This window comes from Ixodes scapularis, unplaced genomic scaffold (assembly GCF_016920785.2).
Source record: "Ixodes scapularis isolate PalLabHiFi unplaced genomic scaffold, ASM1692078v2 PGA_scaffold1__304_contigs__length_218370807, whole genome shotgun sequence".
NCBI lineage: Eukaryota > Metazoa > Arthropoda > Arachnida > Ixodida > Ixodidae > Ixodes > Ixodes scapularis.
In genome coordinates this window covers 34,394,483-34,409,024 of record NW_024609846.1, presented here as the reverse complement: position 1 = coordinate 34,409,024, position 14,542 = coordinate 34,394,483, and the positions used below count along the sequence as shown (strand labels likewise).

General features: G+C 45.2%; 1 protein-coding gene across 1 annotated transcript; it reads right to left on the bottom strand.

Moving 5' to 3' along the window:
• Window positions 1-10: 10 nt before the first annotated feature.
• On the bottom strand, window positions 11-7,920 carry LOC121835682. The gene is made up of 5 exons (XM_042290131.1): window positions 7,913-7,920; window positions 7,460-7,593; window positions 4,955-5,262; window positions 3,241-3,660; window positions 11-277 (listed from the first exon to the last, which is right to left on the bottom strand). The coding sequence occupies exons 1-5, from the start codon at window positions 7,918-7,920 to the stop codon at window positions 11-13; spliced, it is 1,137 nt and encodes a 378-aa protein (XP_042146065.1).
• Between the last annotated feature and the right edge of the window lie 6,622 nt (window positions 7,921-14,542).

Here is a 14,542-nt window from a genome sequence, read left to right as displayed (position 1 = left end):
GACATGACAGTCAGTGGGAGGAGGCCCGCTTGACGAGGAGCTGGAAGGATCGCAGGGGTGAAGCCAGGGGTTCCCTGCCGTCGCAGGCAAATAGACCGGAGCTGCTGTTGTCCGCCAAGACGCCACCCAGGAGGAGACGTCCGTCGGGGGACATGGGACGGCTGCGGCCCACGGCCACACCTCCGACGGACAGGCCGCGCCCGAGACTGTCCGCTTCCTGCAGCCATTCGTACGTGGTGCCCGGCGACTCCGCCAGGTACTCGAAGATCAGGGCAACCTGAAAAACATGCCATGTTTAAAAGATACCTTGCCGCTATCAATTGTATACCGTTTATTATTTAGGGGGTCTTGAGCTGCAAAATAAAGTTGTGTCAAAAATAGAAGCCGCACACGAGTAAGAATAGAGGATGAGCTGCGCCATCTTATTTGTCCTTGGTCAACTTGTGGAGATAAAAACAGGGCCACAAATGTACTCATTTGTTTTCTCACTGATACTCGTTTATTGAAAGGGTTTTAGATTTTGATAAAAAAATACGGCATATTATGTAGGCGTCGTTTTATTATAATATTTCTTTTTCCTCTAAGCGTTTCCCTATTCCGTCCTACGGAGTTTCCAACCCCGCTCGTTCTCTTCCTTTCTCACGAAGTCGCAAATCATCCCTTTGTACGTTGACATGATCATGTTTGAATATAGCATTTCAGTAGAGAAAGCAAAGAATTGCGGCACGATCACACAGCGTGATGCGTTAAGACAGCGCGGCAGCTGTGCTGCTTATTCGACGATATGACGATGACAATCGACTTACATTGCGCCGATTCTGCGTCATACAGTGATCTGATATTGAAATGACGTTGCGTTCATTTAGCATCGATACGTTGTTGATGTATGAATGATGTGAAGGTCGTGGTGTGTTTTCCCGCCAAATTTAGCAAGGAACCTAACTTAATTGATAGGTCACGTGACGTGAAGTTTCCGCTAAATTTAGCGGGAACCTGAATTTGCCCGTAGGCTCTGTAGCGTCAGGTCACGTGACGTCAATTTTATCGCTAAATTTAGCGGGAAAACTGAATTCGAGCATAGGTCACATAACGTAAATATTTCCGCAAAATATGGAACAGAACCTAAATTTGCCTGTAAGTTTCGCAACGTCCGGTCACGTGGCATCAGTTTTTCCGCCAAATATAGCAGGGATACTTAATTGGTGCATGGCAACCCCAAAAATAGAAAAAGGGCTCGTGAGCAATCTCGAAATCTTTGAAACCAGATAAAGGCAGCGTTAAAAGAGCTTCGCTTATTTTAGCATGACTAATGCAAATAGTGCAAATTCAAATCTGAGAGGGTGACGGATGGCATGCCGACAAATTACCTTTTTGCTAGTTTATCTCTTAAGCTTTTATTATTTCTCTGGTGAGCTTACATCTACTTGTTTTTTCATTATCCTGTTTGTTTGTTTGTTTGTTTGTTTGTTTGTTTGTTTTAAGTCTGGGGGTGCATCCGCAGTCGCGACTATAAACAGACCGATCTCACTACGCGTTCCACGCATGCGTGACTGTAGTTCACAGGGGACAGGCGCCAGTGCACGAGATGGCTCGTGCCGTTTCGTGCTTGGCTCGCGCAGAGCTCCAGAGGGGTTGCCGCACGTGCAGAAAGACTACAGTTCCCCTGATGCATGTCGGCAGTGGCGGCGTAATGAAACTAACTGGTGAGATCGGTCTATTATTTTTTATTAAGCAGGACAATAAGAAAAGAGTAGAGATAAGCTGTCCAGGGAAATAATAGAAGCATACGATAAGCAACCAAAAACACAAATGTATCAGCATGTCAACCGTCATCCTCTCAGATAAGACATTGCAGTATTTGACTTAATCATGTTAAAATAAAGAAAGCTCTTATAACACCGTCTTTATCTGGTTTCAAATACGGCAAGATTGCTCCCGAGTATTTTTTTTTTTTTTTCTGTTTTTCGTACTTCAGTTTGTTTTGTCATCGTATAAGTGTGTATACTATACTTGGTGAAAACAAACTAAACGATCAGTTGATAGCAAGGGCTGAGTCCCGTCTGTTCTTGATGGTTCTTGTCCAGTTGCGCTGTTTTTACCTCAAGACCCCGGCTTTCCTCACTCTCCCTTCTTATTCGGGTTTAATCGGTGACTAGATGCCCGAATGTAAATTTTAAAAAACTAGTCTGTACCATAAATATTGCGTATAGTCAAATCACACAGTAATAATGAACACGGATGGCTAGTTGGGCTGGTTGGTTTCGTATCATGGTGTAACACGCCAAAACAACAGGGACAAAAAACGAAGGAAGAACTAGACAGGACGCGGCGTAACTTTTAACTGAATTGTTTATTTGGATGACAGAATTAAAAAAAAAATATAAAAGCAGCCAAGTGTGCCTGCTTTTATATATATATATATTTTTTTTTTATATTCTGTCATCCAAATAAACAATTCAGTTGAAAGTTGCGCCGCCTCCTGTCTAGTTCTCCCTTCGTTTTTGTCCCTGTTGTTTTGGCGTATTACACCATAATAATGAAGATTCGGGATGAAAAGGCGCTTCACTTAGCATACAGGTACAATCGTTTTCCTTACTATTGTTTTAATAAATACCTGTGTACCGGACAGGCTCACTGCGCACTTTAGATATGTCTTACCGACTTCTACTTCCACTTTCAAAATTCGTAGTGCACTAATTCATCATCAATGTAAAGATAGGGATTTTTTTAATGACGTTCCGCAACGACGGTCGATCGTATTCTAGGAAGTGTGTGGACACTGGTTCCACAATTTGAGATTAAACACGTATCTTCATCGTGTGATAAACGGATGACCTTGACCTAGAACCCACGTCACTTGAATAGTCAGTTGGGAAACTGCCATAGGAGCCTGCTTTGAAAACGTGGCACCGATCCCTACTCGAGAACCGAACAAATGGCGATCGCAACGCAGCCATTTCTCCCGTAGCGGCCACTCCGGGCACTGCACAGCTGCACTTACTGGTTAAGGTCGAGTCGCGAAGGGGCTGGTGGCGCCATCTCGCAGGGCCCTCTCACCTTTACAAAGCAATTTTGTTTTGACTCATCGCTAAAGAGTAGCCCTTTTATCGTATTTAGTTTGGTCTTGGTAGACGCCAGCGGTCCATGTTTCAGGGGTGAGTTTCCCAACTGAGTGTTTTAGTACCGTTTCCTAGAACCATAAGCAAAAGAAAAGCGGCAGCCCGAACCTCATGAGCGTACCTGTCCACCCAACAGAACGCAGCCAGTGTGCACAACTTTGCAGAACGAGAACCGACTTTTGTAGAACGCTCTCCCCACTAGGGTCGGGACGCCATTTTCGAAGCCGCCGTAGACAGCCTCATCCGTGACATTGCATCGCTCGAAGCACTGCAGCCAGCGCTCGTTAGGAAACTGCGACGGCAGCTTGACGAGCAGCTCGTACTTGGGGAACAACCGCACCGATGCGTGGTCCAGCACGATAAGCCTAGGTGACTGGGAAGCGCGGATGACGCCAGCCAACAGGCTGTTGCCGTCGAAGCCCAAACTTCGGCCGTAGTAGAACAACTCTTCTCCAGGGGAAGTATCCGTGTGAACTGGGACGCGCACAGTATTTGCGGGCCACGGCTCACCAGCCTGGTGGGGCTTCCAGAAGAACGTCACCTTCAATAAATAAGGTGGAAAACGTTGTATTTAAGACATATAGATTCCAGTCCGGACGGCCTGTTGGACTAGATCATACGGACAAGTTCCTGAAGAGCAGGTAAATCGGAATGAACGAGTTTAAGAATGGTAGGTACGACAATATGAAAAGAACGAGTTCATCTTTCTTCTTTCCAGTCTCATGACTCCCGCAACCTTCCTTAAACCCTTAAACCTCAACCAGTCAAACAGTATATGGTTTGGCATCCGACCTTTTTGCTTCAGTCCTTGTTGGAACCATTTCTACCAAATTTATAGGTACGTCGAAAAGAGCGAGGTAGTCTGTTCCCTTTCATATTGTCACGGGTGAAAAGGTGCTCGACAAATATAAACTGAAAATGAAGGTTTAATCGTCGAACTTGTGCCAAACAAAATAAATAACGAGCGTGAGACAGCAGAACACCGGGCAGCGATTTGGCGGCGTAACAGCAAGCGAAGCAAGCGAGAGAGAGACTGACTCGACAAGGTCGTGGGCCGCTCCTTATCTAGTGTGCGTCGGTATCGCGAAAATTCGACCAAGAAGGTTCGAGCATCGAGCGTTCGGGGTAAGAATGAACAGGCACTTTCGAGAACAATAAACTAGGGGGAAATAATAAAAGTTACGCGCCGAGTAAAAATAAACGCGAATCTTCTAAAATACCATGACCGGGCGCTGCTTGCTCAGCCCTGCGTGCGGCAATATTGTTGCCCATAAACCCGTCCAATACTCGTTTTCCGCGCGTTGCCATTTTTCTCTACAAGGCTGCGGAACCCGTTCTGAGCGTGCGCATGCAGTAGCTCTCTTGCACGAAACAAGAGACGCCGCGCATGCGTCTGCAGTCTAGTGACTCAGCATCTTTCTCCTGGCTGATAAGCGCTGCATAGGTCTATAGTACATCGGTGCCTAGGGGCGAAGTAAGCCGTTCCTCTCACGAAACGATGGACGCAAGGAGTGGGGTAGGGGTAGCACCACTTAGAATAACCTAAGCCCGTGCGCTAGCATTTTTACGTCATCACGGTAAAATCAAAAGCAGCACAAATTAAACAAACGTGCTGCGTCTGCGTTCGGCCGATCTCGTATCCACTCAATGCGTTGAAGAATGCTCGGTGTCGTGCCCGAGCTCATTAGCTGAGTTGACGCAATCCAACTGTGATGGCATTAAGTAAACATATTGGGGACTGTTCACAGGCTTCGAATATCCAAAGTTGTGTTGGAAAGTGTAGGTCAAACACGAGACAAGTATGTGTGGGGGCTGGAGGGGCATTCTCCGCTCACCTTCGACGACAGTGCTAGGTAGTCGTAGTCGTCGGCGTAGACCGGAGGTACCCCTTTCCAGACGAAGACGCAGCGGCCCGCAGGGACCGCCACAATACATGGACCGCCATCGGAGTCCTGAGACCTGCCCAAGAAGGAGCGACGACGGTTGAAGAGGACTCCGGCCAGTACAGCTTCGGGGGGGAAGCGCTTCTCGATTGGAGGAGTTGATGCCACGGTCGTCCAGCTGGACCGTGCGGTTGTGTTGTTCGGCAGGCTTTCAGACGTGACTTGCGTCAATTTCGCCGCATTCTCCTCAAGGACACGGGCTGAGAAAGTAAATGTACCGAGGTTTAGTGTTTACGGAAACCAATTCTACGTTATCGTGCGGGTTCTCACTAATATCTAGAACAGCGGAATAAATAAAAATACTTCGCTGCCGTTTTGACGGCGAGCTAGTGAAGAGTTTTCAGAAATTCGCTGCAACAAGGGTGATGGAATTTTTCGATAATTTTAAGAAAGCTTATAACGGTTCGTCAAGAGTCACCGCTCGCTGAGACTTTGCTCCTTTAAAGGGGCAGTGCAACGATTTTAATGTTGAAAGAATTGCCAGTTTGCATTTTTTATATTGTTTATACAAGCCCAAGTGACCAAAAACGCGTCACCTTTACCGAAAAAACGGCTATTCTGCTGCGTAATCGCAAGGCAAAGAGGAATTATTTGCCGATCTGCAGCCGCCGGTGGCGGCTACGGGAACTAAAATGACGGCGTCTCTGGGGGATGCGCGGAAGTCAACAAACCCTGTCCCCCTCCGCTGCTACACTCGCCGTCAGCCCCGTGGCGAACCGTCCTTTGTGTTTATCGCTAGCCGCGACCTTCGACGAGGCTAATCCTTTGAAAGTCGACAATCGCGGAGGAAGCGGCTGGGGTCTCTGAAGAGAAGGCCCAAGGGGTGACCACGTGAACCCCCAGAGACGTCACTCGAAAGTCGGCGTGGAGAGTTGGGAGGCACTTTGACCTTCGATTTGGTTAATTTTTTTAAATAAGAACTAGCGGTCGCAAGAAAATGCGGCTTTCGGTTTTTCGTTCCATAGGTGACGCAGATTAATTTCCGCAGTTAATTGGACAAAGTCTGAAAATTGTTGCACTGCCCCTTTAAGACTTGGACTCAAAGAGGCTCATCATTCTCTCGGTGAAATTCTGGGTGTCATTGAGAAGCAACCAAGGGCATTTCTTCTTTCGTGTTCTTCCTACCAGCTGCTGGAACTTCGGATAAATTCGATCAGTGAGGTAGGGTCAACGCGTACTGTGCACAGGACCCGAGGCTGTGGACGTCTAAGACTGAGGAGTAGCTGTCACTTTCCTAATCGTTCGAAAACAAACCCTTGGAACGTTCGGAGCAATCTAATGCTTTGACCCAATAAGCACTGTAAGCAGCGGACAATAGAAAACAAAATCAGCTACAACATAAGAGACACAAAAACCTTCTGCCGAGCACGTTCACTGGCGGCCAAAGGCATGGCAAAAAAAAATAAAGGAAACACATGGGTTACCAATTGCAAATCGAGGTTGCTTAGACCGTGTTTTATTAATAACATCGGTGGATCCTTAGGGAATGCGCTAACATGACCCTTGGGACACGTCAGATACGTCCCCATTTGAGAAGCGCTAACGCTGAGCCCTTTACTTTTCTGCTTTGGCTTTCTCTTTTGGCTTTCGTTTTTGCTTCCTCTATTTTTGCTGCCTCTTTTTGGCTTTGTTACGCGGTCAGTGTTAGCGTTCCTAGAGGGGGAGGTATGTGGCGTTTCCCAAGGTTGATGCGAACGCATCCCTTAAAAATCTACAAGTGTATGTTCCTTTAATTTTTTTTCCCGGCGAAGCCGGCTTGCCAAGGCCGCTCCGCTTTAGCCTCAGTCGCACGCAGACACGCGTCGGCTTGCCGCTGTTTGCGACACATTTCGGCCAGCCAAGCTAGGCGCTGCTTTCGCTCCTGCCTCGTTCGGCCGCCTTGCACGCTTAACAGCGGCATCCTCTGCCTGACGCTCCTTTCGCCGTTCACCGGCCTTTCGCGCGCGCATTGGCTTCCGCCCTGTGACGTAGCCTTCATCTCGCCTTTGTCCGTCTTCTCATCTCTACTCGGAGCGCTTCTCTTTCCAGTGTTTTGTCCGCAGACAGACGGCGTCAGCTTTTCGCTGTCATGTAGGTACTAATGCTGCCACTTTAAAACAAACAAAACGGTAATTGAGACAAGACTAGAACCAAACTTAGTCATCCGTGCTCGCTATATTGAGGGCCGCAACCGGTTTACAGCGTAGTAAATCGGCATGCTTGCTAAATCATAATTGTATTGGCAAAAATAAAAATTAAAAAATCGTTGAATACTTTTTACTGTACAGCTTAAAGTTTTCTGGCTTCCGTCTTGTTCTGCGGAATGTAAGTATAGAATAGTCGAAGGCCGGGTGGAAATGTGCAAACCGGAAGATATTGCCCCTCTTATAAATCTTATTGAGAAACAGAGGAACTTACGGGCGACAGAGCTTATCACGATGGGCTTGCTGGTCCACTCGAAATGAATGAGGAAGAGAATGAGGATACCTAGTATGGTTGGTGCTACACAGAGACCGGCGAGTACGTTGGCCGTGGTATTTAGCAACCGGTTCCTGCAATCAAATCGAAATCAGAGGGCAAGAGGTTAAATATTGGCGAACTCCTTTATAATATTAAAATTGTAGCCTCGATTCGCGGTGTATATCAGACGCCGGCTTTTAGTGAATTGTACATGAGAAATTTTAAAGCTACTTAAAAATTAAAAAAAAAAAACTGAACACAGCTATTTTAATCTTTAGCTGGATTACGCTGGATTAAGCTGAAAGCACTTCAAACCACCAACTGTGTTGTTCTATACTGAATACTCTTTTCACTCACAAGCTGATTACACGTTAGTTTCAATATATTGGTTTTATTCGAAACCTGACTTACTTTCTCATAGGGACATTCTACAGAAGTTTAGTTGTTTTCTGGTTTGTCAGTCATTCCAGTCTTATGTTTTCGTCCTCTTTTCGCTTGTACCTGCTCTATTATACCCGTGTATCACTACAGCGACAGACAGAAACAAACGACAGCGGCAAGCCTCAAACCAGAGTCTTTCGCGATTTGAGAGACTTTGTAGAATAAAGGAGGCTATGCTCAAACAGGAGCATCATGCACTCGAGGGTATCTTTGGCAGACTTGCAATCGCTCGTGCTTACTCGACAAGCACTGAACGACTAAACGCCTGCCAAAGGTACCATCGCGAGCATCCTGCAGGGGTTTGAGGCTTGTCGCTGTCTTTTGTTTCTGTCTGTCGCTCTGGTGGGACGCGTGCATTATAAAGCCGAAATTCTCCTTGTTCCTAATATAAAAAGAAGCAGCTTGGTCACACCAAAAATCTATCTCTTCCTCTCTTTCTCTCTGGTTCGTTCTTTCTTTCTCCCTTTCTCTCTCTCTCTTTCTCTCTCTCCCCCTCCCTCTAGCTTCAGATTCTGACGAGACAGGTGTCCACACACAACTCCTTCCGTCCCAGTCGAAGGTCCAACTGCAGACTTTGATGAATCACCCCCTATTTCTTTGCCTAGAAATACGAGCTTAGCTATGAGCAATTGGCCTTTGATTGTACTTTATGTAAGAAAAATTGGGACCGGAACTATTTTTGTCTGAGCGGTATGCGAGTGAGGCAACGTCGGACGACTGCACATTTAGGAAGTGTTTTGACAAAGCAAACAGTTGCGCAAACTAAAGCTCATTATGTACACGGTGTTGTCTACACCGATGCTCTTTTATAACATTTCACGGCAGTGACGTACTTCTTTTGGGTGTAGCCTTGCGTAGAAATTACGGGTAAACATAATTCAAAATGGCAAGCAGTGAGCTCGTTAAAAAATGTAATGGTAAAATGTAAAAAAAAAAAATTTTGGGGGGACAAAAATTGAAATGTGTATTATTCTTTCGATTTCTCTATTGGTAGACAAACACAACATCATTATTGCGCTGCAATGATTAGCAACATTAAGTTAACAATACAATTATACCTAGTGGCGCAAATGTTCACCGTCTCAATAGCTCGTTTTCAAATGTCGAGCCAGGCACTTTGTCCTTGTCAGAAACTATCTTGCCCAATATCCAGGAAGCAGTACAAAACCCCCCCACCAAGGAAACGAAACCTTAGGCCCAGTGCTAGAGTCATGTTGCCGTGTGCAGTTAATTTCAGACGTGGCGTCGTTTAGAGGAGGATACCATTTCTTAGAATGGCTGAGGGGCCCGAGAGGGTCAGTGCCTGAAAGTCTGCGTTATGTAATACCAGAGGTCACACTAACGCACGCTACCTTTGCGAATTATCACTCGCATCGGCTGCCATTGTGATGGCCTTGCTGTTGACCGCCTACCTTCTACGGCACGCATTAAAAGTAGAAATGGCCAACGCTACTTTCATCAGTCAGTTTACAAGCTTCCTAGAATATCTGACAACTTTTTGTTGCGCTTCCGTTCGGTACGGTGCTCGCTAGACCATCAGCCCATCCACATGGAAAGAAGCAATAAAACCGATGAAAAGTTTGATGCACATTGCCTGTGGTGGCAGGTGATTCCATGGTTGTTTTAAATGGAAGCTGGGGTGTTTTTTAATCTTTTTCTTTTTATCCCATTTCAAGCCTCACGAATATCGCAGGAATGGGCCTATTTCATGCCCGTATTACATAAAAAGACGCCTTCGAAGTTGCGTTAAAACCACGCCCCCCGCGGCAGCGGAAGAGGGCAGCAAAAAGAGAAGGGAAAACATGACGTCACGAAAGGACCCCTCGCGCGTGCTCTTCGGCTCGCAGAGCCAGCGTGGTACGTCGTCCATACTCGATGCGATGATTTGTGATTTGTGCTTCTGAAAGATGCCTGCTGAATGTAGGAAGATACACGACAGTAGAGAGACAGAAAAGAGGATAAAAACGCTCCTAGAGTAGCAACCATTTACTAAAGATAAATCTTTTCTTCCATACCTATTAGTTTTATTCTCGGATCTAATGGGTGTGGAGGAAAAAGAGGTATATCTTTAGTAAACTGTTGCTTGTCTAGGAGCAGACATGTGCGTAACGCGTTACGTACAACGAGTTACTTCGCTTTTGTTTTCGGTAAGGATTATAGGTAATTCTTTTTAGAAAAAGAACGAGTAACGTACTTAGTTATTTTTAAGGCCAAGTAACGAGCAAGGGTATTTCGTTACTTTTGAGGAGCAACGTCTACAGTAACGTGTACAACAACGTTTAAACAGACTCGTTTTAATTCTAATCTGAGTATCCGTCCATTCGACAAAGGCAGAAGGGGAACTCGAAAAACAGCACTGGGACAGTATAGCACCGTTTATCGCTGAACGTGTCGGTGGAACTCTGCAGCCATGGGAATGTCCTTTACCCAGCGAACACAAGAAGGTCATTTGGTTTAAACCTTCTAGAATCGTGTACAAACAGAATGTAAACCCGGAGGCTGCCAACGCGGGAAGGCGCAGAACTAAATATCAACTTAGAAATTTAGAAGCAGAGAGAACAAGAGAGGGGAGAGTCCCAGATTCCCCAGCTCTTCCTGAAGCACAACACTGCCGTTCCTTCGAGCGTGCCAGTAGAACGACTCTTCAGCGTCGCCGGAGTTGTATTTTCAATAAGCGGGGAAACATAACAAATGAAAACTTCGAGAGGCAGTTACAGCTTAAATGCAACGGCTGCTGAAAACAAGAAACCAAGAAACAAAAGCAGCGGTGTATTTGTTCGTCAAAATAACGATAGAAGTAACTCGCTACCCTTGGGGTAAGGTAACGCGCTCCTTTTGAGAATCGGTAGCGAGTAACATATTTAGTTGCGTTAGGGTCGACTTTCATTTTCCCAGTGGCCGTGCGCGCGCAATCCACGGTCGTGTCTCTTATTCTATGTTGCATATAGGAAATTAAAAAAAAAAAAAAAGCGGAGCGGGCATTCCGAGACGACTTTGTGTTGTTTTTGTTCACTCCATTCATAATCTTGTTTTATACTAACGGTCTTTTCCACTTTATTCACTTCCAAATGGTTTAGCCTTCTGCTCCCCTCCCTATCATTATAAGGGACCCGTCTGTTCATGGGTGTCTCCCTCTCCTGTTAGCTGAGAAAGGGGAATAAGAGAGCTCTTAAAAGGAAGAAGTAAAAGAGAACGTCAGAAGAAAAAGAAGGATGGTTGGATGGTAATTAACCTTTATCGCTTAAACAAGAGGCTGTCATGAGTAACGAACGGCGGGTGCTACCGTGGCCCGGCTATGAAGTGCACTTTGACCTTATCGAATATAGTGGCGATAACTTCACTGCTCGCTGCAAATACTGCATAAATGTAGAGGCAGCCGGGAGGTCCCCTTTCTTTAAACTTCGTAAGCACCTCAGGAAGACGGAACGACAGAAAGCTGAAACCTCGACAGTGCTTTCCAGTCTCGACTTTACCACCATTAGGGAAGTTTTCTTTACGCCTTATTACTCCGTCCAGCCCACCCGCTCAAGGGTTATATTTAGCACCATAAGGGGAGAGTTAAGTGATATTTGAAAAGCAGTTGCTGATGTGTTGCAACATTAACTAAATAATGTATTATTTAGTCCACATTGTATCGAAGCAGCCAACGCTTTGATTCAAGAAAGTTGTGCTACGGTAATAATAATATATGTATATATATATATATATATATATATATATATATATATATATATATATATATATATATTGAAATATAACTATAAAGACATTGATCACAACACACATTGACTATGATTTATAGTTATATATATATATATATATATATATATATATATAATTATAAATCATAGCCAATGTGTGTTGTGATCAATGTCTTTATAGTTACATTTCAAAATAAAAAACACGAAAGCGTATTAAGTAACTAAAATACTATGACAAAGGAAATTAAACTATGACACCTTAATTTGATTTTCGAAGTAACTTTAATTTAAATACATTTTTGACACACTAGCTGTAACTGTAACTAATCACTTTTTAAAAGTAACTTAGCCATGACTGCTTAAACCCCGAACGCGCATCCCACATTCGCAATGTCGCCTTATGTCTCAGGAAATTTTTCTCATCAAGGTCACTTTTTCTGGCTCAGTAAGCACACTCAGCACCTTGGAACTCCCCTTTTCCACTGAAAGTACTTGAAAGTTCAAGTACTTTCAGCCTCATCCAGAAAAAAAAAAAAAAAAAAACATATACCTGCACCGCGCTACGCGAGTCTTTCATGGTCATCTCAGCGCAATCTTGCTTCGCAAATTAATCACAGTGGGAATATGCGGCAGTGGCGGCGACGCCGCCTTTGCCGCTCCACCCTGGCTTCCGCTGGCTCCTCCCATTGACCAGACTCTCCCTATACGCGGCTCTGTATCCGACCGTATAAATGTAGAAGAAAAGAAGGTCCGTTCTCGAACGACAGTTTTCGATGAAGCTTCTCATCCGATAGATCTAGGAACGTTGGAAATGACCGCCAAAATAATGCGATGCAGGTTGTAGGAGCGGGTCGCCTGGTCCAACGCTTTGGATCCCTAGGTTGCCCAAAACGTTTAAGCGCATATTCTAGCGCGTTGTTCACGGCTTATACTCAAATTGAGCTTCAAATTACTGTCTGCCACAAAACACAATCTAGATGGTATGGAACGTACACAGCGCAACACCGTTAACGCAAACAAGCGATCGCGGGATTTTTTTTATTTATTTATTTAAAATATACAATTGCCATAAAACCTACTAGTGTGACGAAAAGCTCCCGTTCAGGGCAGGAACCTAAGCGTTAAAGTTTGCCGTCCGTCAGCGCTCTGCATGAGTAAAATGAAAAAAGCGCGGATGCCGCGCTCGTGCCAACAGCACGCGCAGTGTACAGACCTGCAAAAGGTAACTGCACCAACCCCAAAGTCTCTCGCCACCCTTCTCGTTTTTTTAAGATATATCAACGACAGGCTTCCAACAACTAGGTCGATTAAGCTGCTAACATATAGGTCAACGCATCTCCTACAAAACACTAGCTGACGTTCTGCGCGTTTCGTGAGTTGAGATAGAGCCCCTGACACCGGAGGAGGTATTAGCATTAGTACAATGTATTTTTAGCCAGGAGGGTGAGGGAGGCCTAGCTGTAGCTCTCGAGTTTGCGCAACGCCTCTCGCGAGCAAAATCAAATATTTCTCGGTCGTGTTACGGTTGGCTTTAACTACGCTTTTCCACGTTGTCAGCGAACGATAACCTGGCAGAATTTCATTGGTAAATATAAAGCGGAGGATATAAGCTACGATAAAATAATTCTTATCGTTTCGATAGGACACTGAAAGCGCAAGCTGCACATGATTTTTTTTATTTAATGTATTTTTATACTTCGTCCCACCCTAAGTCCAGACTCAGCCAACGCTATGCCAATGGGACCAATCAAGCAGCGTGAATAGCGCAAAGCACTGTTTTGTTTCCCGTTATGATTGGTCCAGTGATGATATAACACGAACGGAAACATGACGAACAACATGATGATGCGCTTTCGAGGCTTTCTTATTAGTTTTATTAGCTCTTAGCGTCGGCTGCGTTTCTACTTAAAGTGAAACGAAGTATACTGGCTTCAGACGTTCTGTTACTGCGCATGCACGCACGCTGAAACACGCTTGTAAACGAATGCCATGGCTCGTGCGTGGTCGAAAGCTGCCGCGCCGCTTTATGCTCCATGCATGCATTACGTGGTCGTGCCTTACGGATCCGCTCGCGCCCCCTGGTTCAGAGAAACAGGTCAGCGACAGGCTAGAACAAGCGGCCACAAAGGCCTGCAGCGTTCATGGTATGGTCACATGTAGATTACGTTAGAAGTGGAGCTATTATTTCTTTTCATCGGTATACGTGAGGAAGCATCATGGAAGCGTATTGAAGAAGCGATGCAACAATTTTTATACTTTCAGTGTCGCTTAAAATTATTCCTTGACATTCATACGCTATAAAACATGCGTTACTTTTTTTTTTTTTTTAGTATGTTTGTTTTTAAGCAAAGGCTGTCACAGATAAAATTGAGAGAAACAAACTGCGTTCAACCCCCAAACTTTCAGCCAGGACAAGCGGCCACGAGATCTGGAGCCACTTATATGGCTTAATGTTTATTCTTCCCACGCGCCGAGGTGGGAAAAGCACGGGTCACGCGCTGTGCTCCACAGATTGTCAAGGTTCGGCTTTCCGGCAATCGGTGCGGTTGAGCAAGAGCCACTACCCGAATCCATGTTGAGGCATTGATTGTCACGATTCCAAATCGCATCCTTACGCAGCTCTACTGTACACTGCTCCAGTGTATGAGCCGCATTTAAATATCGTCACCGCAAAAAAAGCAAAGCTTGATGATAAAATCCTGGGGATTGCATTGTTGACAACGCCAATAATGCAATGCCCACAACCTTCTCAACAAGTTTTGCGAAGGAAAGACTGAAAATGAAGGTCCGCTTTTATCCTTCTTATTGCACGGCGGCAAAGAAGAATCTTGGAACATTGGGTGCAAGTTTAACAGGGTCCCACTAGTGCCAGTAAGCTTGTGTAAAGGTAAAAACATTC